A 23,820-nucleotide genomic window follows, 5' to 3' on the forward strand; every position below is an offset into this window, starting at 1 on the left:
TCTGCAAATTCCCGAGGCAAACATTCTTGATTTACAATTTTCTCATAAAGGTTCAATATCTCTTATTTATAACCATTTTCTTGATTTGGGAATGGCCTTGTTAGTTAAGATCAAGAGTGACTGGGAACAGGATTTGAATTTTTCATTCTCTGATGAAGTTTGTGATGCCATTTGTAATCTGATTAATATGACCTCCCTTTGTGCATATCATTGCTTATTGCAATTTAAAGTTAGATTATCTCATTTTTATTCTGATATATGTAAAATTGCTGAGCCTTCTTTGAGTCACATGTTTTACACTTGCCCTAGTTTAGAAAAATTTTGGAAAGAAATTATTCAAACATTACCGGTAATTCGCCTTTAATTGCTCTCTTTGGATCATTTCAAGATGATGACGTTTTATTGACTTCAACTCAAAACTAAATTTTATCTTTTACTTCACAGATAGCCACATGTGCAATTTTGATTAAATGAAAATTTAACACTCCACCTACACATACCTAATGGTTAAATAATATTACGTCTTGTTTAAGTTTAGAAAAAAAATTGGATATGCCATTAAAGATTCAAATACTAATTTCATAAAGACATGAGGCCTATTTATGGACCATTATCTTAATCTAAAGTTTTAGGGTTGTCACACCATTTGTTGCTGTGCTGTCTGTTTCCAGGTTGTCATCACTTGATATCCACACATTTGTCTTATTTTACAAACTTGTATACTGGAAGGGGCTTTGAATTATGGTTTTTTTTCCCTTCTTTTTCTTCCAATTTGTTCTCCTTACATAATTGTACTGCTTAATTTTTGTATAATTGTAGACCTCAACAAAAATATCTTAAAAAGAAAGAAAAAGTAGTTCCTGTTGCTAGTATTATGACATCTGGGGGAAGTGTGTCTCTCTGCAATTACATTAGTGGTTGAACAGCAGAGGGAGTTTGTGGTCTACATATGGAGAACTGTTCAAAAATTTAAATTCTAACTCTTCAGAACCGTGGGCTCTGAAAACATAAACACTGAGACAAGAGGTAGGAAGAAGGAGGGAGGAGGAAAGAGAGAGGAGAAGGGAGCAGGGAAGAGGGAGAGTAAAGAAAGGAAGATATTTGGAAAATTTAACTGCATAGTTTCTTATCTGACACCTGTGGTTTTTGATCCACAGTACAATTTATTCATAATGGAGTAACAGAAAGACACAAGATATCTATTCACATAATCAAAGCCTTTGGAAATGTCAGTACCCAATTTAGAAATATTAGAACAATAGAGTAGTGAAACATAGGAACAGTCCCTTCAGCCCATCTGTCTGTGATGAACATATTTGATAGATACCCTTCCATCTCCTTCATATTCTTGTCTCTCTAGAAGCCTCTTAAATGCTATTGTATCTGCTTTAACCACTAGTCCTGGCAGCCCATTCCAGACTTCTACTACTCTCTGTGTGAAACATTTACCCTACATATCTCCCTCACCTTAAACTCAAGTCTTCCAGCACTTCTTGTCATTATTGTGGCTATCCCTCGTGCTTGAGGATGAAGCCCTTCATTCTGCTGATCTATTTGTGGGCTCTCAGGTGACTTATGACTCCAACCTTGGCTTTGAAAGTTCTTCCACATTCAGGACAGGTAGTTCCAGATGGCAGGCTGGGCTTTGGTTGTTGCTACCTCTCTTTCGGTTTACTTCTCTTTTAATTCTGCACATCTGTTGGCTTTGAAAGTTGCTGTTCCTTCTTGGATGATGGTTTGCCAGAGTTACCTGTCCTTGGCATTTCTTCATGTTGGCTTTTAAGTCTTTTAAATCTTTTGTGTTGTCTACTTCTTTTATATTTGTCTTTTTTAAGGTGGGAGTAGAGGATTTGTTTCGGCAGACTTTCATCCTTCATCCGAACAACAAGACTGCTCCATCTTAGCTGGTTCTTTTTTTTAAAGATTTTTTTATTTTTCACACTATGAACCATATTAACCAAAATACACACAAACATTTCCCTCTTGAATATACACAGCGTCATTTTCTCCCCTTTTCCCCCCATCCCTTCCCTCCCTCCTTCCCACCCCCCTCTCCACCCACTAAACATTCAACATATACAATGTCATCACACAATGAAAATAAACAAAAAAATTGTGTCATCTACTTTTACATACTGGGTCAGTTCATTTCGTCTTCTCATTCTGTCATTTTAGGGGGTGAAGGTTCGCGGTAGGCCCTCTCTGTTGTGTTCCATGTATGGTTCCCAAATTTGTTCGAATACTGTGACGTTATTTCTTAAATTATATGTTATTTTTTACATTAACAGAATGGTACAAACAAGGTGGCTTACAGCTACCAAACTTTAAGAATTATTATAAGAGCAGCACAATTAAGATATCTATCAGGGAAAAACCAGATTGGACCAGATTAGAGCTAGATAAGATAGGGGAGAAGGTACCAGAACATATACTATATAAGTGGGATGAAAAGCTGGTGCAACATAGGTGTTCACCAGTACTGCACCATCTGCTGAACATTTGGAAGAATATTCATGTAGAAAGGAAAAAAAACAAATTACCAACTACCAAAATTATTATTGACGCAAAATCAAGTAATCCCTTTCACAATAGATTACCTTTCCTTTAGAGAATGGGAGAGAAAAGGGATCTAAAGAATAGAAAATAGTTTTTTTGGGAAATAATTTATTATCTTTTGAACAAATGAAGTACTAATATGGTATAACTCATGGTATAATGTTTGCATACTACCAACTGAAAACCTACTTGATGAACAAATTGGGAAGCAGGCTAAGGTTACCAGAAGGAAGCAGCTTTCAATATGTGATTACAGACACAATGATAATTAAAAGATTTATAACAAACATGTACATCAAACTGCAAGAGAAAGAGAACGATGAAATAAGCTGTAAACCCAAACAAAAGTGGGAATAAGATCTAAACATAAAGATAAAGAATGAAAAATGGGAAAAACTATGCTCTGGGTCTATGAAAAATACAATAAACACGAGGTTACGCATGATACAATATAATTGGTTACACAGGCTATACACCACACCCCAAAAGTTAAATAAATGGGACCCAACAGTATCAGCTAGATGTTTTCGCTGTAAGAAGGAAATGGGAACAACAGTACATGCAATTTGGGCATGTGAGAAGTGGAAAAGATTTGGGAAGATTTAAATCAGGTATTAAATAAAATCACAAAAAGCAACATACCAAAAAATCCAGAGACCTTTCTTCTAAGTAATATAAGAAGTAAAGAACTAGGCCTCGATTTGGATGAAGCACTAAAAAGATTTATTATGATAGCCTTAGCTGTAGCAAAAAAAATGTATAATGTCAACCTGGAAATCAGAAGAGAGCCTGAGAGTACAGCAATGGTACATAGAAATGAATAAATGTATTCCATCTAAGCTGGTTCTTGATGACGCAGGCTTCAATGCTTGTTGTTTTTGTTTCATTTAGCACACTGATGTTAGTTCTTATACCTTCCCACCTGATAGTTAAATGTTTCAAAGGCAGTGTTGATGGATCTCTTCAAGTGCCTTTAGATGTCACTTGTATATTGTCCAGGTTTCTGATGCAGACATATTACACACTAATATTTTGGTGTCCGTTTGGATGTCATGATCATGAAAGATGATGTCCAAAAGCTGTTCCAGTACATTTAAAATGATGTTAGATCTCATTGTTAAGGTTGACATTGGAGGAGAGGAGACTTCCAAGATATAGAAAGTGGTCCACATTTTCCAGGGTTGTTTCTCCAAGTTGAATTGACAGTTTTATCTGATTTGTCTCAGTTGGTGACAGTTGGTAGATGATTTGAGTCTTCTTGGAATTGATGGTGTCCAAATTTTGTGTATGTGCAGTCAAAGGCAGTCAGAATCTGTTAAAGGTGGTATACTAAGAGAGCTACAACACTGTTGTCATCTGCGTATTGGAACTCGATGAGGGAACTCATGGATGCCTTGTTTTTGGACTTAAGATGGGCAAGATTGAAAAGTTGCCATCAGTTCTGTAGTTAAATTTGACTCCTGGGGGTAGATTTTCCTCAATGATGTGGATAATTGTCACGATAAGAATGATAAACAAGGTTGGTGCAGTCACACATTCCTGATTTGACACAAAAAGGCTCACAGTTACTGTTGCTGACCATGACGGTGGCAAACATGGCATCATGGAAGAGTTTCAGGATTTGTATGTACTTTTCAGGACATTCATAGGTGGAAAGGACATCTCATGCGAGTTCCCTTGATAACGAGTAAAAGGCTTTGGTGAGTGCAATACAAAGGTTGAAGTTGTTCACAACATTTGTGATTATAATTGTTGCATTGTGAAGATCATGTTGATTGCACTGCATTATGGTCTAAAAGCGGCTTGTGTCTCCGTAAGGATTTTCTCAGATAACTGCTTGAGCTGGTTATTCATAATGCAGGTAAGGATCTTTCCTGCTGTTGCTAACAGGGAATTTCTATGATAGCTTCCGCATTCAGATCGATCACCTTTCCTTTTGTAAATGGAAATGTTTGCTGAGTCTCTAAACTCCACTTGTACATCTTCATTTACCCAAATCTTGATGAGAAGTTGATGCAGTTGGTAATGAACCAGGTTACCTCCAATTTTGTAGACCTCTGCTGGTATTCCATCGAGTCTAGTGGCTTTATTGTTTTTCAAGTTTTTGATGGCTCCCTTTATTCAAGTGTTGGTATTTTGCTTAGGGAGTCATCAACAGGCTTTTTTGGAATGCTGTTAATCACATTTCTGTCACATGAAGTGGTTGGATTTAGAAGATCTTCAAAGAGCTTTCTCTGTCTAGAATTGATGTCAGCATTGCTCTTCAGGATGGTTGAACCATCTTTGCTTTTGAGAGGGGCTTGGCCGTGAACGGATGGGCGAAAAATATAGTTGCTTTAAAAAAGCCTCGAGTGTCATTGGTGTCTGCTAGTTGTTGGATTTCCTGAGCTTTCTTTCTCCACCATTGGTTTTTCAGATTTCGGTGCTCTTCTGGACTGCATTCCCGATAATGTTTCCTTTAGGAGACCAATTGTTGGTCATTTTGTAAGGTGATGAAAGCTTTTTCTCTTTTTGCCGGTGAGTTGTTGAAGTATTTTGTCATTATCATTTTTTTTTCTTGAACCCAACTGATTCTTTGCAGCAGGTGATGATAGCATTCTTCAATTGATTCCAGCGTTTTTCTACAGATGGTAGGATTTGTTGAGGTAGCTGTTCTTGAAGATGTTGTTGGAACTTCTTTACATGGTTGATGACTTGAAGGATGCCAACATTGAATTTCTTAATAGTGTTCTGATTTTGTTGCTTCCTTTTGGGCTGAATCTTCATTCTCATGGTGGATAAGATAAATCCAGCACTTCTTGGCAGCAGTAACAGTTCTTGTTATCAATAAATGTTGTTAGTCCCATGATCATGTGATGATATAGCCAATGAAGTGCTAATGTTTGGAGCGTGGGTGCTGCCAGGATATTTTGTGCCTATTTTTCTGGCAAAATAGAGTGTTTGTAATTACCAGGATGTGTTCAGCACATTTGGTGAGGAGGAGTGTTCTATTGGCATTGACTTTGCTAATGCCATCCTTGCTTATTATTCCAGTCTAGAGAGTATGATCTTTCCAGACTCTGGCATTAAAGTCTCCCAAGAGAATGATCTTGTCGCTGTTGGGAACTGAGGCAAGGACGTCGTCAGGTTGAGCATAAAAGTTCATCTTTGCTTCATCTTCAGCATATAGAGTTGGAGCAAAGGTGCTGATGATAGTGGCATGTTGGTTCTTGACGAGCTGAATTCGTGGAGTCAAGAGATGTTTGTTGATTCCCAGTGGTTGCTTTGTCAGCTTCTGAAGTAGGTTGTTTCACATGGCAAAACCTACTCCATGAATCCTTGTTGGTTCAGGATCAAGTCCTTTACAGAAAAAGGTGTATTAACCTTGCTCTTCCTTTAGTTGCCCCTCTCCAGCTCTGCAAGTCTCACTCAGAGCAACAATGTCAAAGTTGAATTTTTGGAGTTCCCTGGAAACAAAGGTAGTTCTCCTCTCTGGTTGGTCCGAGTTTGTGTCATCCATCAGAGTTTGTGTACAGGTTCCAAATTTCATAGTTTTACTTCTTGATGTATTTCAACTGTATGATGGTGATCTCTCTGGACGTGGCTTTCCAGACAGCATGGGGTGAAGCAGACTATATTTAGGACACATTTTCTAGCCCCCTCTAAGTTCAGGGTGAGCAGAATGGATCCTAAATAGGACTATTTAGACGTGAATACTGCTGTCGAACAATTTTCCTGCTTCTGTCCAAAAGTTGAGTAACTGAATCAAGTATTCACTGCTTTTGTGCCAGGTTCGTGGTGAGGAGCTTCCAGCCATCACATTGCCTTCTCCTGTGACTCTCTCCTGATCGCCGAAAGACTTGCAGAAGATTGGCCCACTGAGCGAAGAAGGCTGTGTGTGTATTTGTTTAACATGTTGCACTCCAAGAAGCACACAATACTTCACAACTTAACAAACTAATTCCAGTGGCATGGAACCATGACAGTTGGAGCTGATGTATTTGTAGTAGTCTTCCTCCACCTTCACAGCTGTTGATTTCAGAGCAACTTCATCCACTTGTTCCAACGTTGAGGACTTGGTTGGATTGCTCTTCGTCAAGGATCTCACCCTTGATTTTACCACTATAGGTGACACTACCAGGAGCATAGCTCCAGACAGCATCACTCTCAGGATCACAGGACCACACAAGCTTCTCCACCACAACAAGGGAACAATCCATGGAGAAGACTGATTACACTTTTACCCAAGGGAAAAGATTCTAACTGTCCACTAGTCATGATTTTATAAAACTCTATCCGGACTTGCCTCAGCCTCCTATGCCCCAGAGAAAACAACACATTTGTCCAATCTCTCCTCATAACTCAAATCCTCTAACTATTTTATTCCCTTTCTAAAGCCTCCATATCCTTCTTGCAATGGGATGACCAGAATGGCACATAGTATTAAGCAAATTTTATTTCACTACATGACTCCCTTACTTTTATACTCAATTCCCTGCCTAAAGAAGCCAAGCAGACCACAATCCTTTATCACCCTGTCTATTTGTGTAGCCACTTTCACTGAGCAATGGACCTGGACCACCAGACCCAGCAATGGGCATCGTCTACAAGATGGTGACCACCGTAGTTGTCCAGCGAGGAGCTCTGAGGCTGAACAACACATCTATGCAGGCTGTGGGCTGCTGGCGACTGTGCTTGATAGATTCACACCGGGCTGCGGACTGCTGTAGACTGGCTCAAGACTGGCTGAAGGGGGTACCAGGAACTGGAACTTGGGTCTGGGAGGGTGTTGAGGGTGCTGAAGGATTCCTGATCATGTCAGAGGTTCAAATCGATAGGTGGGGCTGCTGATGGCTTAGAATGGACACCGTGTGGCACGAGGGGCTGCGGGAGCCCTGGAGGCAAATCCATTGACACACTGTGACTCTGAGGGCCTCTCTTTTGCTTCTCTTTCTCTGACTGTAAGAGGCGTTTCAGGCAATTTCTGCCCAATGATTAATCTGTCTGCCTTTTGGCAGAACAAAACAAATTTTGAATTATATTGCACTGTCTTTACGTTGAATCCGGAAATCCCTCCGCTCATCAATGCTTTTCAGATCCCTGTACAGGTTTTTTTTGAGGATGCGATAGAACAGATTGATGAAAGTAGGGCCATGAATGTGGATTTAGTAAAGCATATTATAAAGTTCCCTATGTGAAGAAACAGTTTGTAATTCTGTTCGGTAAAACAATCGAGTAAGTGAACATCAAATGAATTCAAAGCTAAATTGGATATATTTAAATACTTATAATTAGTTCAGTAGATGATTGCAAAGCTTTAACACTTGGACTTACAACATTGTTACCATCTCTGAGATATGGTTGCAGGGCATGCAGGACTGGGAACCTAATATTCCGGAGTTAGAAATTTTAGGAGAGGCAGCAGGGTTGGAGTAAAAGGAGAGGAGGTATTGCACCATTCATAAAAGATTACATTACTTCAGTATCAAGTGGAGATGTCCAAGAAAGCTGCTTAAACAATCTTCTCCACAATCTCCATCATTACTGGAGCACCACGGGGCTGAGTTCTTGGCCCTTTGCTCTACCTGCTGTACACCCATGACTGTGTGGCTCAGTTTAGCAACAATGCTATCTACAAATTCGCTGATGAGACCATGTAGTGGGTTGTATAAAAATGGGTGAGGAGGAAGATGGAAAACTTAGCTAAATAGTGCACCAACAACAACCTCACACTCAACGTCAACAAAACCAAGGAACTGATTGTTGACTACATGAAGAGAAAACCAGAGGTGTACGATCCAGTAATCATTGGGGGAATCCGAGGTAGAGAGGATGGGCATATTTAAATTCTTGGGAACCACTATCTTGGGGAATCTTTCCTGGATCCAACAAATTAATGACATCCTGAAGAAAGCATATCAGCGCTTTTACTTCCTCAAGAAGCTGCAGGGGTTTGGTATGACATCAGAAACTCTGGCAAATTTCTACAGATGAGTGGTGGAAAGTGTGGCTGCCTCACGGTCTGGCATGGGGACACCAACAACTCTGATCATAAAGCCCTGCAAATGTAATAGACACAGCCAGGATTTCACAGGCAAAACTCTCCCTACCATCAAGAAAATCTACAGGGCACGCTGGCATCTGAGAGCAGCAGCAATCATCAAGGATCCACACCATTCAGCACCTGCTCTATTCTCGTTTCTACCATCAGGAAAGAGGGATAGGTGCCACAAGTCTCACACCGCCATGTTCAGGAACAGCTGCTACCCCTCCACCATCAGTCTCCTCAACAACAAACTCAATCAGGAACTCATTTAAGGACTTTACCTTTGCACTTTATTGAATTTTTTTTCTCTCCATGTTTTGCGCTGTCAGTTTGTTTACATTTCTTTATTTAATTACATGCGTGCATTGTATACAGTTGTGTGGCACTATCAGAAAGTGATAATTCTGCCTCATAGGAAAAAGAATCTCAGGGTTGTATGTGATGTCATGGATGTATTCTGCTAATAAATCTGAATCTGAAATAAGTTCATATGAGTGGCGATTAAAAACAAAATGGGAATCATCACATTGCCATCGGGGTGTTACAATTTTCAAAGAGTCAACAGGAGATAGATGAACAGATTTGTAGGTAAATATCAGAAGGATGTGTTGAAAATAGAGTTATTGTACTGGGGCATTTTATTTTCCTCAGAATTAACTGGATTACCTTAGTGTTAAGGGCTCCGAATGGACAATATTTTTGAGCTGTATCCAGGAGAGCTTCTCAACTTAATTTATATATAGACTAAAGAGGAAAGGAGTATTATTGGCTCTTATCTTGGTGCAGTTGGGGGTCATTTGGATGATAGTGAACATGACCCCATATATTTTAAAGTGATTATGGAAACAGATAGTGGTGGGACAGTATTAAAGGTCTTAAATTGGGGCTAAAGATAATAATATATCTAGGATATAATTGAAAAATTGTAGATTGAAGAATGGAATTTTCTTTATTGTAAATTATTCTTATTTACTCTCTCTCTCTCTTCCCCTATTAAATAGTCTAAAAAAAGCCAAAAAAATGACATTTGTATTTCTTGAATAATTTAGGAATTTAAAGCTGGTGTGTGTATCAGAATCCAATAATTTGCTGACCTTCAGAATCAACAAGAGCATCTAATCAAATTGGCGAGTGAAGTTGAATTTGATAATGTGCGTCAGGTTGACGTAACTCAGGATACTATTGTCAGGGAGGGATACAGCAGGGAACAGACCTTTGGCTCACCGGATACCCCTGACCATTAAACACCCATCCTAAATTAATCTATTTTTATTCCTCCCATATTCTCATCATCTCCTGCTAGATTCTACAGCTCACATACACACTACACACCACTTACAGAGGCCATTTAATTGACCCACCAGCTGTTACATGGGATATGGGAGAAGTGGGAATGCATGTAGGAAAACCATATTGTCAAAGGGAGAGTGTGCAAATTTCATGGAGACAGCACCTGAAATCATGACTAAACTCAGATCTCTGATGGTATGAGATATATCCCCATCCATGCAGTCATTAGTCGGGGGGGGGGGGGAATTTCTCTTCACAAAAGCAATAAATGGTTTGAATCCCTTTATATATGCTGTGAAGACCACCAGGGATATATAATTAACACCCATTGGGTTAACTTTCTTAATTGGGTGTAGAAGATATAGTGGTTCTCAATCTTTTTATTTACATTCACATACCACCTTAAGTAACTCCTTACTAACCTCAGAACACCTCTGGTATTCTATGCAATTGGTGCTCTGTAGTTAGCAAAGGATTATTTCAGATGTTATGTGAATGAAAAAAAGTTGTCGAGAACCAATAATTTATATGTAGAATTTTGGTGTTATATGTGTGGGCTTCCATTGGAGAATAAAAATGGCTATTTATTATAGGTGTAATGGATTTGTGTTAATCTTTAGTCATAAAATATATATTTCTCAGTAACATTAGTTGGTGGGTTGCATACAGGGTCACACATAGATCACATCACATTTACAATACACTTAGAAGTGAGGTCATTTTTGGAGTCGATGTGTCTTGGAAAGGCAGAGCTACAGAAGAATTGAAGTGATCTTAATAGAAAACTCAAGTAACATGTATGGTTCTTAAAATCAGTTTTGTGTACATTCATCATTATTCTGGCAGCTGTTTCAAAACTTAATTTCCATTTGAGTGACCTGTGCAGATGATTCTGAAACATACACCTAAAGTTTTGGACTAAGATAAGGTCAGATGCTTTAGAAGAAATGAAATTGAATCAGTGATGATGTTGTGCCACATAATTTTGAGAAAGGATATTACGGAAGAAATCAGACAGTTTGAATGAGTTGGAAGAAACCAGACTGAAAATTGACCATCCTGTGAAAGACAAAGGGGTAAAACAGTAGTCTCTGGAGAGAGAAGGAGATGCTATTCTGTATTGTATTATCCTCATCATAGGAGATACTCAAAATAAGTGGCTTTAAAAGAAGTAAGACCACTTTGCTCTTGATTAAGAAAGAACTCATCTTGAAGGTCACAGTTCTATAACCTTAACAAGACATAAACTTGAAAAAACTCATATGAAGACTTCATCTTTGAAAGGCAACTCATCAAAAGACTTGTGAGTTTAAAGAGAGCTGAAGACAATGATTACAAGTGCTTTATAATTACTTCTGAAGTGTGATTTAAAAATATTCAAGACTTCCTCTTTGAAAGACAACTCATCAAAAGACTTGTGAGTTTAAAGAGAGCTGAAGACAATGATTACAAGTGCTTTATAATTACTTCTGAAGTGTGATTTAAAAATATTCAAGCAACACAAGATGTTGGATACTAAAATTTTAAATGGACTCTTCAGACAAACTCAAACTGTAATGGTTTGGATTTTGACACATACACATATCTACATTTGCGCATAGTGTGAATTAAGCTAGAGTTAAGTTTAGAGATAAGTAAGAAATGTTATGTAATTATTTTGAATTTACCATTGTCTGGTCAATTTTCCATTGCTGTTCCTTTGTTAGTATTAATAAGATTTTATTAGTTTGTATCATAGGTCGATCCAAATTTTCAAGATATTGATTGAGATTTTTAACAGGAAACAGAGACAAATAGAACTAAGAAAGAGGATTAAGAGTGATTTCAATGAATGGCTGAACAGGTCAGTAGAGAAAAGTGACCTACTTACTCTTGGTACCTTTGCAAGAGAGGAATTGGGACATAGTCATTATGGGGTTTCCTGTGTATAGGATGCCATAGGTGCTCTGTAGTGAGCAAGGGATTACTTAAGGTGGTAGGTGAGTTGGTTAAAAAAAGATCTAAACCACTGCTCTAATATGATTCAGGGCATCAACACAATTTCAAATAGGATCCACATTTTCTCAGTGGGCTGATCTCGCCTCCAACTGTACATCTTGGCGCCTCACAGTTCGGCGGGCAGCAACCTCCTTTGAAGAAGACCACAGAGCCCACCTCTCTAACAAAAGACAAAGGTGGAAAAACCCAACACCCAACCCCAACCCACCAATTTTCCCTTGCAACCACTGCAACCGTGCCTGTCTGTCCCGCATCGGACTTGTCAGTCACCAACGAGCCTGCAGCAGACGTGGACATACCCCTCCATAAATCTTCGTCCGCGAAGCCAAGCCAAAGAAAGAAATCCAATCCTTATTTCTATCATCAGTGACATGTATGATTGAAGTTTCAATTTGAGTTAGTTATTTCAGCTCAACTTCAACAGAACAAAACAGTTTGGCCTGGACTTACCTTTTCCAACACAATTTGTATCAACACAGTCCAAATCAATGGACTGCATATTTTAACTAACACCTTAGTATCACAACAGATCCATCTTCTGTGATCTTTTGCATTGTTTTTAAGATTAAATCTTCTGGGAGCTGGCATGATCACACATATGTCCATGAAAAATTAATCACCATAGCATTCTGTTTTCAGGTTTTCACAGATTATATTAGAATACACCTTAAGCTCCTTTTAAAACCTTTCTTCAAGCAGTACAGTTGAGGAAACTGAATGAATAACTATGCTATAAATGGTATTCTATTTTAAAGTTCCATGGATATTTAGCAATGAAATCATAGAACATTAGAATTTCATAATAAGTAAAACTACTGTTATCTAGTATTCAAACAACCAGCAAAAACAAAATTGAGGAAAATAAATAAATAAAATATGTTAAATAAATATGAATAAATAAAATGTAAATAAAAGTTTAAAATTGTAAATGTCTTTCGAAGTAGCACAAGAAGCTTTGATGAAGATGGGAGCAAATATTCTGTGCCCAGTACCTTGGAAAGGCTTTACTCATAGCAGCTATTAAAGTTGTGTTTGAATAAAATGGTGTAGCCCAGGATGAAGAGCTGGTTGAGGGCAATCACTCTTGGGGTGACTCTCTTAAACTGTCTCCTTATCCCTGCTTAGTAACAGTCTTTACTGGTAAGGCCTTATCTTTAAACTTGACAGGGTATCATTATGATGTCTTTTGCCTTTTGGGCTGCTCCATGGAGCTGGAGGACCTGTAGATGCAGTGACAGTCAAATGTTTTCAAAGAATGAAACTGAAAATAAAGTAAATGCTTTAAGGTTTAGAGATTCATGCAAGTTAAGTTTGTTCAGTGTAAGTACAGTATAGTTGTCTTTAAATTGTTTATTCTTAATGCAGGTGTATTAGTCAGGAATTGTAAAAGTAAGTCTCAAGCAACTGGAAAACTAGCTTATCTGAGATCTACCAATCACTGTAGGTACCAGATAGCAGAGGTTTTACTGTCTTACAATTTTTTGGTTGATCCAGAAAGACATCTTGGCCTAATCCCACCTCTTGGTATTAGGTCCATGGCTGTGCAGGTTATGGTTATCCATACACATAGCTAAATACTTCTTCAGTTCTTTTCAAATGTCCCAGTGGTAGACAAAGCACAAGTCCTAAATCCTTATTATTTGTTCACAACTTCACCTCTAATACTGACTTCACAATCTTCCTTAGCATATCCAAAGTTGTGAGACCAGCCAATTCAAACATTTTAACCTACTTTTTCTAACAAGCTCCTTGCAGAATTAAAACCTAACTTAAACCTCTAATAATTAATGATTCCATGCACTAAATGTCTTCATTTCTTAGGAATGTGTGCAATTAATACACTTGTAATATGTTTCTCACTATTTGTCCTTTGGTTCACATTTATAAATTACATTCTTATTTCCTCCAAAGGCAATTAAAATATAGTAAATGTTTCATAGATACTTCTGCATTCATGAATCATCTACAAATTTGCACTGCACAATAAGCAAGGTAAAGTTGTAAATTTGGTATCTATTCTTTAAGCAAATTTAGGGGCCCATATAAAATGTGATCTCTGAACATGTGGCCCAGAATTTCCAGGGAGCTACATGACAAGTCCAGACTCGCCACTAAAAGTAGATCATCAAGTGCAGTTGAATGCAAAAATCCATCTCTCACCCAATGGATAAGGCTCTGGAGAGTACAGGTCCTTCCAATCATAAACAATAAATCCCTTTTACAGAAATGATTTAACAACAGATTAATTCTGAACCCATGCTGTCAAAACATTCATATGTCTGTGAGAGTCTCTTACGATCACGAAGTCAAAAACATTCAGTAAGTACTGAGTATCGCCGTAAAATTAAAAACATACTTATGAAAACTTTAAAATTTTAAATGCAAACATACAGCACGGTAACAGCCCATTTCTGCCTACAAGCCTGTGTCGCCCAATTACACTCAATTGACCTACAACCCTGGTACATTTCAAATGGTGGGAGGAAACCAGAGCATCTGGAGGAAAACCACACAGACACAGGGAGAACATACAAACTTCTTGCAGACGGTGCCGGATTTGAACCCCGGTCCCGATCACTGGCGCTCTAACAGCATTGTCCTAACTGGTCTGCTAACCATGGAATTGGAAATACTTATAGATACTTATGCACAATCAAATATATTTAAATAACTCATTAATCACAAACTGTAAATCACTTTTCACTTCCTCTCCTCTGCATGCCAGGCCCAAGCCACAAATGTTTGCTGAGTGGATCTCACTTGAACTGCTGGGAGAGCGTGAAAAATTGTTTGTTCCATTACTGAACACCTAGTTGGAATGCGAGCACCTAGGATCACTTAGGATGTTTGATACTTCCAGTTTGCATGCCCTTACATGAAAGAGCAGACTTGCTGACAATATATGGGGAACTCCAATGTGGAACTATTGGCAATTAATCAAAAGTATACATGCTGTTCACTTTTGCAGTTTTAGGTGTGCATCCGCAAGGTTACTCCTGCACTATCATGCTAACCCTCTAATTCAAATCACCATATGGGATCTGAACTTGCTCAACCCAATGATTAGGACCCATTCTATCACTGAAGTGATATGGGATCTGAACTTGCTCAATCCAATGATTAGGTCCCATTCTATCACTGAAGTTAATCTAAATCTATTCAGTGGCTGAGAATAAAAGAATGATCCCATCTCAACGTCAGTAGAAAAAAAACAATTTGGCCTGGACTTGCTTGTTCCAGTTCAATTTACATAAACATGGTCATAAAGCACAATAGATACTTGATTTTAAAGAATAAATTAGCTTCACCACATCATCTGTGATCTTTTGCAATGGCTTCATTTCAATAATCTGCCTGAAGCTGGTATCACTCTGTCTAAAATAAATTAATCACTACAATGATCTGTTAACATAACATAACATAACAATTACAGCACGGAAACAGGCCATTAGGCCCTTCTAGTCCGCACCGAACCAAACACCCCTTTCTAGTCCCACCTCCCTGCACAATGCCCATAACCCTCCATCTTCTTCTCATCCATATATCTGTCCAACCTTTTCTTAAATAATACAATTGACTCCGCCGCCACTATTTCTCCCGGAAGATGATTCCACACAGCTACCACTCTCTGAGTAAAGAAGTTCCCCCTCATGTTACCTCTAAACCTCTGCCCCTTAATTCTTAACTCATGTCCTCTTGTTTTAATCTTTCCTCCTCTTAATGGAAATAGTCTATCCACATCCATTCTGTCTATCCCTTTCATAATCTTAAATACTTCTATCAAATCCCCTCTCAACCTTCTACGCTCCAAAGAATAAAGACCCAATCTGTCCAATCTCTCCCCATACTCCAGATGCTTAAACCCAGGCAACATTCTGGTAAACTTTCTCTGCACTCTCTCCACTCTGTTTATATCCTTCCTATAATTAGGCGACCAGAACTGCACACAGAACTCCAAATTAGGCCGCACCAACGTCTTATACAATCTCAACATCACCTCCCAACTCCTATATTCCATGCAATGATTGATAAAGGCCAGCATACTAAAAGCCTTCTTCACCACCCTATTCACGTGAGTTTCTACCTTCAGGGAACGATGTACCGTCACTCCTAAATCTTTCTGCTCTTCTGTATTCCTCAATGCTCTCCCATTTACCACATATGTCCTATTCTGATTCTTCTTACCAAAATGAAGCACCTCACACTTATCAGCATTAAATTCCATCTGCCATTTTTCAGCCCACTTTTCTAAGCAGCCCAAATCCCTCTGCAATCCTTGAAAACCTTCTTCATTATCCACTATTCCACCTATCTTAGTTAATAGGCTACCATGGAGGATTTTTGAACTAATGATTTATTTCAGATGCAAAGACGGCTCAAGGCACTTTTCAAAGACTTCTGAATATTATTTTGCTCAAATTTACAAAAGAATTCCCTCCTATCAACCATTATGACCAGCAAACAGCTCAGCATAGCTTCCAAAAATCATTTTTATGATTTAAAATTACACCAGATGTTGCTGAAAATGTGTGTTGACTTATCAACAACAAAACTTAATCATTATAGTCCTTGTATATGTCAAGGAACATATTTGAAGAAGTTAATCCAAAAACTATTATCTAAAATGATGTCCAAGTGAACACAATGATAAGATTTGGTAAAGGAATCACTGAAGCATTGTAATTCATCTTGCAGTTTCTGTGCCAGTCATAGCAAGAAACAGTGCAGAAACAGTCTCCTCGGCCCAGTAGACCAAGAAAGGGAAACCCTGCCTAATCCCACCTGTCAGCACAAGCTTTATAGTTACGACTCTTCAACTACCAAAGTACTTTTTAAATTTGCTGGTGTGTTTACACAGAAGTGCAGGAAAAAAGAACAATCCTCGAAATTACATTGTTGCTAATTGTAAACAAAGCAGAAAATTAAGTTTTTTTTGTATTTGTTCACACATCCCTAATACTGCCTCCATAAATCTCTTTGGCAACTTTTAAAGACCTCACCTTGAAACTGTTCTTTATCCCACACAGATTCCCTCACTTTAACTGTTCTCTTTCACTCACCATCATCTGCTTTGAATCTTGAGTTCTGCTGTCATTTGTATTTACACTTTCTCTCAAACTTCTGAAGTGTCAGCTGCTGTGAGCAGGATGGCCAATTCTTCAGGATTGTCCCTGAGGCCCAAGTAATTAAAATTCAATCTCTTGAGCATTTCTGAGAGTCAATTAGGAGGAGGTAACAAGGGCAAATAAAAAATAAACTCTACACTTTCCTCATTGTCCAGAAGCAACTGCTTATTAGATCACAATGTATTGGAGATGGTGAGAATAGATGGCCCGTCAACAATTTGGCATGTCAGTGTGTCCATATTAGGAGAGTTGGGATAACCAATGGATGTGGGTGATGTGAGAAAGAATGGAGATAGGCTACATTTAAGGGCACATGTGAAAGATGATTTCTCGATATTTGAACCATTAACTATCACTTAAATATCATTTCTATTCACCTTATTTTATTCTGGAAATGCAGCAGAAAACAAATAACGCAGTTTCAGAGTCTGACTCATAAATAATGATATCACTTAACACTATAGTATATCCCATGCTTATCCCCTACATGTTTTCTTTCCCTCTTTCATCCACTCCTCCTCCATCCCCCCCCCCCATCCCAGAATGATCTTGAACACTTTCAGTCATGTTATAATCCTGCCTCTACACAATTACTCCAGTCCTGCTCCCTAGTGATCGCAATATTCACCCATGCTTCCATCAGGTCTTCCAACTATTGGTCCTTTTGCTTCTCACTTCAGCCCCAGACCCATCCTTGGTCCCAGTATACTCTGCAAACAGCAGACAGCATTCGTAGTTAAACAAGAAAGTCTGCAGAAGACACTATGATTGTAGTTTAATATACAAAGGTGCTGGGAAAATTCAGCAGATCACGCAGTATTCTTTATGGCAAACAAATATCACCAACAGTTTGGGACTGAGCCCTTTGTCAAGCAATATTAATGTTGGGATATTTCTTTGCTATAAATAATGCTATGTGATCTGCTGAGTTTCTCCTGCACTTTTGTGTATTAGACAGCAATCACACATAGGATTGAGAAGGGTTGACAAGACAGGGGAACTGACTAACAAAGGAATATAGATGGTTAAATGAGTAACATGTGGAAATCATGTTAACTATTTAAACTATATGCCTGTGAATCTGGTCATGCTTTTGCACTACAAGAAATGGGTCTTTCTGTTTACATCAATCCCAACATGTTTCCCCTCATTAGTCTACATCCTTCAATGTTTGCCTGATAAAATGCCAATTTAAATTACTTTATTACTAAAATATTTCTGATTCTATCACCTCCTTTGATAATTTTGTATCAACTACTCTATGTAAAAAAAATCCTTTCAAATCTCCTTCCTCTTGCCTCAAATCAATATCCTCTTGTTTTACATACCCTATCAGTGCCAGTAATAATTTATACACCTTGGTCAGGCTCTCTGTCAGCCTCCTTTTCTCCAGGGAGAACAAACCAAGACTATCCAATCTCTCCCCATAACAAATCATCCTGATGTGTAGTTTCTCCTGCGCAGCCATATCCTTGCCATAGAGACCAGAAATGCACACAATATTCCGTTCAAAATTTGATCTCCTTTGCTATTAAGTGGTTATAATATTCTTTGCTTCACTCTCATTGTTCTTTTTCAAACATTGTCTACTTATTATATATTCCAGTCTTGAACAATAATTCCAAATACAAAAAGAACAGTCATGTTCTCTTGATGGGTGCTGTTGGTTTATTCCCACTTTTCTTTCTGTCTCCCTCTGCAATACAGTTCTAACATTGATGAGGAATAGCTGTCTATGAGTAATGCTTTATATTTTGAATGACCTGCTTAGCTTTGCACTTTCCTTTTCAATTCTGTTTCAATAACAATGCAATGCAATCTTAAGTATGAAACTAGTAGTGCAATAACACATTTCAAGCACATTTGTTTTTCTGAAGAACTGACATTTAGAATCCAAACATATTTGAAACTGAACAATAACAATTTATCACTGCAGTGGTGGAACATGACAGATTGCTGGTCACTTGTTTCTGCTTGTACGTGTTCTATTTGAGATTTATATAAATGGTAACACCCTTTAATATAAAAGGAAAGAAGAGTTCAATTTGCTGCAGTATAAAACTGAGAAAATGGTTCACCATTGCTAACACAAAATTCAAGTGTTTCCTCACATTGGAAAGGAGGTACTACTTTTTGATCAGTTCATTTTCTATGTGTACCTCACCATTCACAGGATAACTTATGGCCTGAATACTCACCTTGGTTCCAGTTGTAGGTACAAGTCCAACTGCTCCCATGTAAGTACTCCCAATTGTTTTGATTTTCTCTATGTCCTTGTAGCAGTCTTTGTCCATTAGCTTTAGTACCAAAAGAAAGATATATACTACATTGATAAGTACAGTGTCCAAAAATTTTATAAAATGAAGATATATTGAGTAATAAAGAATTAAATGTACCTCATCAAAGTCAGCTATTATTTCATTCAAGAGGCGCAAACATTCAACTCCCATGTTATTACCATCTAGTTCAATATAAAAGTCATTAAAATTGGGAATTGAGGCAAACATCACACCCACTTGTGAATATGACTGGTAGTAGAGATCCTGCAATGAACAACATGTAGAGGTTTAAATTTAACATTACAAAAAGTGAATAACTGAGGAGGAAACAATATAGCTACTGTATATCTATATCTATAGACAGCTATTTATCTATCTAGATATATAGATAGATAAATATCTATACATATTGATGGGGTTACATGTTCCAGCAATCCCATTGTAAGTCTAAAAAGAATACTGCACCTACCACTTTTTATAATTATATTTTGAATACATTTATTCCACGCTGGAAGAATAAACTATTAATGTACACAGCTGAAAGCACACTGGGCATGAAGAATCTTAGCACTGAACTAAAATTAATTGCTGGATGGTGAGGATGGTAAAACAACAGGCATCAATTTCACTCTCTTCTGACGAGAATAGCTCGTTGAACGGTCTGCGTCATCGACACTTGATGGTTTATAGCCAGACTCTTTGAACGTGGTTGAGTCATCATTGTGGGAGAGTATGCTGTATGATGCTCTCGCGCAATGGTGCAATTGCCCAGCATCACGAGTAAGTCGCAAGCCCAGGTACAGATCAGAATTCAAAATTGAAAGTAGGGATGTGCAACATGTAACTTTGAAGAATCATAAGTTGGACCATCATAAGTAGGGGAGCAACTGTGAGAGAGAGAATGTGTGTGTGTATGTGCTATTTTCATATATATCCTCTGCTGATCAGATGAAGACTAGATTAAAATGTTCACAGATAAGTCCCAAACTGTGTGCAATTTCTGGCATATTACTCTTTCCTGCACTTGTAAAATAATTGGCTAAATTTCAGATTTCACATTCTATATTTCAGATTTATTGTCATAGATGACATTGTGTATAACCCATCGATTCTTTTTCCTGCGGACAAGGAAGAATGACCACTTATTGGTAATGCAAATTAACTGTACAAAAGAGGATTTGTATACATGTAAACAAATAAAGAAATGTAAACAAACTAACTGCAATACAGAGAGAGAGAAGTGAGGGTCTTTCCACAAGTCCCTGATTGAGTTTGTTGTTGAGGAGTCTGACAGTGGAGGGGTAGCAGCTGTTTGTGAATGTGATGGTACGAGTCTTGTGGCACCTACACCTCTTTCCTGACGGTAATAGCGAGAAAAGTTTGTGTTCTGGGTGATCTGGATCCTTGATGATTGGTGCTACTCTCTGCCAGCTGTGTTCCCTAAATATGTTCTCAGTGGTGGGGAGCATTAAGTATATTTTGGATTGTCGATTCTTGCATGAAGTATTTAACATTAAAATCTTAAATGCAATATTTTCCTCATGGGCCTGAAGATCTTATCCATCATCACCTTGCAGTCATGACTACAATATTTACCATTCAGGAAACATCTGCAAACCTACAAACTTCTGACAAAGTGTAGCAGTCTCTTGTAATCATTGGGTTGTGAGGACGATCACATGATGCATCCAAACCTTTGCTGAAGATGTCACTTCCTTCATTTCACAGGTGATTGACATGGACTCCATCAGGACTTCTCTCTGCTATGTTCCTTTTGGGTTGGGGAGTGGTTTCATATCCACCTACCCATACCAAAAAGACACTGCCGAGAACAATCAGATAGTGAAATGTGGAAATTATAAAGTTGTTAAGTACATTTTAAAAATATTTGGAAAATAACTTAATTTTATTTAACTGTTTTAGACAAGCCAACCACACCTAAGCCCAACCTACTTTATAACCCTCGAAATCAACTCAGCTGAGACCTTGGAGATGGGCTGAGATTCACTCAATTAGTGAACTCAGCCATTCAGAGGTTTCAGAGTATCTTGGGTGTGGGGGGGGGGGGGGGGTGGGAGGAAGGGTTTGAGGTTAGGGAGTCACCTGCCAATGAAGTGTCTTGTAAATCCCACCTCCCTGTAGCCAAGTGAGGAAGTGGCTTTGGTGGAAGAATACAGGTGGTTACAAACTGTCCAGATCAATATCAGCAAGCCATCCCTCCAATACTTTCACCTTACACATGGAAACAAAACCCCCTCGATCTCAGGATACACCAGAGGTTGCAGATGCTGGAATCTGAAGCAACACACAATCTGTTGGAAGAACGGAGAGAGTCAAGCAGCAGGAGTGGGAGAGGTGAACTCTTCAACATTGAGGGATGGAGTCCGTCCTCCTGATGAAGAGCTCTGACATGCAACAGACTTTCTCTCCCACTGATCTTGCTTGACTTTCTGAGTTTCTCCAGCAGATTGTGTGCTATCCTTTGACCCAACTAAATGGCTGAGACCTCTATTTGAGTGGGACCTAGACCATGGCCAAAGGTCTCTGGCCAAGGCTAGGATGAGGGTATGTTGGCCTCACGACTGGTTGGCTGGCAAGGTACTTTCTGATTACCACTTCCAATTGACATAGATGTTCCAGTGATATTTCTCTGCAGAGTCCATTTTGGAGTGAGTAGGTGAATATGAGACCCAACAGTTCTGCCAGTAACTGCTGATTGGGGAGTCAGATTCACTGATAATATGTCTTTAGTTTCCCTCATTACTGCTCCAACAGAAGGCAGTTGGTTGATGTTGTGTGGTTACAGCATTGATCCACTGGAGGTCTCCAAAGTTACAGCAATGCTTCAGATAACAGTGAAAGGCACTAATAAAGCAGTTTTATATTTATAAAATAAACCTGAACATGTATCTCAATAAGTATTTCCAATTTTAAGCTCTGCTGCTAAAAAAACAAAAGCCAAAAAAGGATAAAGGTAATTACCAGGCAGTCAGGGTACAGGAACTCTTGGGGGAAACAGGTTTGAAGTTTATTTATGCAGCTCTGTCAATTCCAGTGCTAAGCAAGTGAAAATGCACTTTAAACAGTAGAAGATAGGATAATAATCGTTTCTGGTTACTTTAGAAATTCAATAAGCACACTTAGTGTGAGATGCTGTTGAGTATGATTTATTGTGAAATATTTCTTTTGGAGTGTAGTGTGAGAAATTAGATTAAGTTGTTCCTAAATGACAAATCTTTGTCACCAGGTCAACTATTATGTTGAACTTGGCCCCATTAATGTGTAATGGATGAATTCTAACAACCGGGGCAAAATCCATCAGAAGGGGAACCATTTTCAGTCACTCAGCACTTCACATAGCGATTGGTTGGTGCAGCATGAATAAAAACTCTCACGATTGGAGGGAGAACAAATGCTTTTATTAGCGTATAACTATGGATAGGGTTTCACAGTAGTCTTCAGAAGGGTTCTGGGTTTAGGCAGGAAATCAGGGTTCTATGTGAGCAGATGGGGCGACACTAGCCATCAGCACCACACACTACCAGAGAATCCCAGTTCACTGCATTCACCCCTTCCTGTAGAATTTAGGGTCTGTGAATGAAGACAGAGAACATGGGTTCAGAAAAAAAAAGGTTGAAAAATATACAGTTATTTACAAATTTACAGATTTAAGTGGTCCGGGTTCTGGAGATCCTGGTTGAGCGCCTTAGCACTGAAGGGCCTTGGACTCCTTGGGTCTCCTGGTCCCCTTGTGAGGTAGGATGGTGAAGGGAGATGCACTTTCCTCCTGAACTGGATCCTCTAAGGCCGTGACTGGGGGTGGCGAGAATGAGCTCTGTGGTTTGCAGGGTACTTGAGGAAATGGACCCTCTGTTCCGGTGGATGCCAGGTCCCTGATGGAGACAGTGTCCTCCCTGCCATCTGGGTACTCCACATAGCCGTATGTGCTAGCAGTTTCACCCTTTCCACCAGGGGGTCATTCTTGCTTCTCCTCACGTGCTTCCTGAGAAAGACCGGACCAGGAGTGTTGAACCAGGTTGGGAGTGTATTTCTTTTGAAATTGAATAGGAGCTCAAGAGAAGCAGCATTCGTCGTGATACACAGTAGCAACTGGATGGAATGGAGCGCTATAGGGAGGACTTCCTGCCAGCGTGAGTCTGGAAGGCCTTTTCACTTCAGGGCCAGTTTGACAGCCTCCCAAACCATGGCATTCTTCTTTTCAACCTGCCCATTCCCCTGGGGGTTGTAGCTAGTAGACCTGCTAGACATGAGACCCCTCACCACCAGGTACTGACATAGCTCGTCACCCATAAAGGCTGAGTCCCAGTTGCTATGAATATAGCTGGGATACCCGAACAGGGTGAAAATGGAGTCTAGGGCCTTTATGAGTGATGAAGTGGACATGTCTGGGCATGGAATAGCGAATGGGAAGTGGCAGTACTCGTCAATGACAGAGAGGAAGAATGTATTCCTGTCCTTGGAGGGGAGAAGTCCCTTAAAATTAACACTGAGCTGTTTGAAGGGACTGGATGATTTGATCAGGTGC

The 23,820-nt window shown here is 39.0% G+C and overlaps 1 protein-coding gene and 1 long non-coding RNA gene across 4 annotated transcripts in view; one reads left to right on the top strand and one right to left on the bottom strand.

Moving 5' to 3' along the window:
* Positions 1–23,820, top strand: part of LOC138752655 (uncharacterized) — a 104,421-nt gene that overhangs the window by 29,754 nt on the left and 50,847 nt on the right. The window lies entirely within an intron of this gene.
* LOC138752637 (adenylate cyclase type 1-like) overlaps positions 1–23,820 on the bottom strand; it is a 288,403-nt gene that overhangs the window by 24,995 nt on the left and 239,588 nt on the right. For both annotated transcript variants that reach the window (XM_069915391.1, XM_069915395.1), the window contains exons 15-16: positions 19,392–19,538; positions 19,194–19,292 (exon numbers count right to left, since the gene is read on the bottom strand). In XM_069915391.1, coding sequence (XP_069771492.1) covers positions 19,194–19,292; positions 19,392–19,538 — 246 coding nt within the window. The remainder of the gene's footprint in view (positions 1–19,193; positions 19,293–19,391; positions 19,539–23,820) is intronic.

Source organism: Narcine bancroftii, chromosome 1, assembly GCF_036971445.1.
Source record: "Narcine bancroftii isolate sNarBan1 chromosome 1, sNarBan1.hap1, whole genome shotgun sequence".
NCBI classification, from domain to species: domain Eukaryota; kingdom Metazoa; phylum Chordata; class Chondrichthyes; order Torpediniformes; family Narcinidae; genus Narcine; species Narcine bancroftii.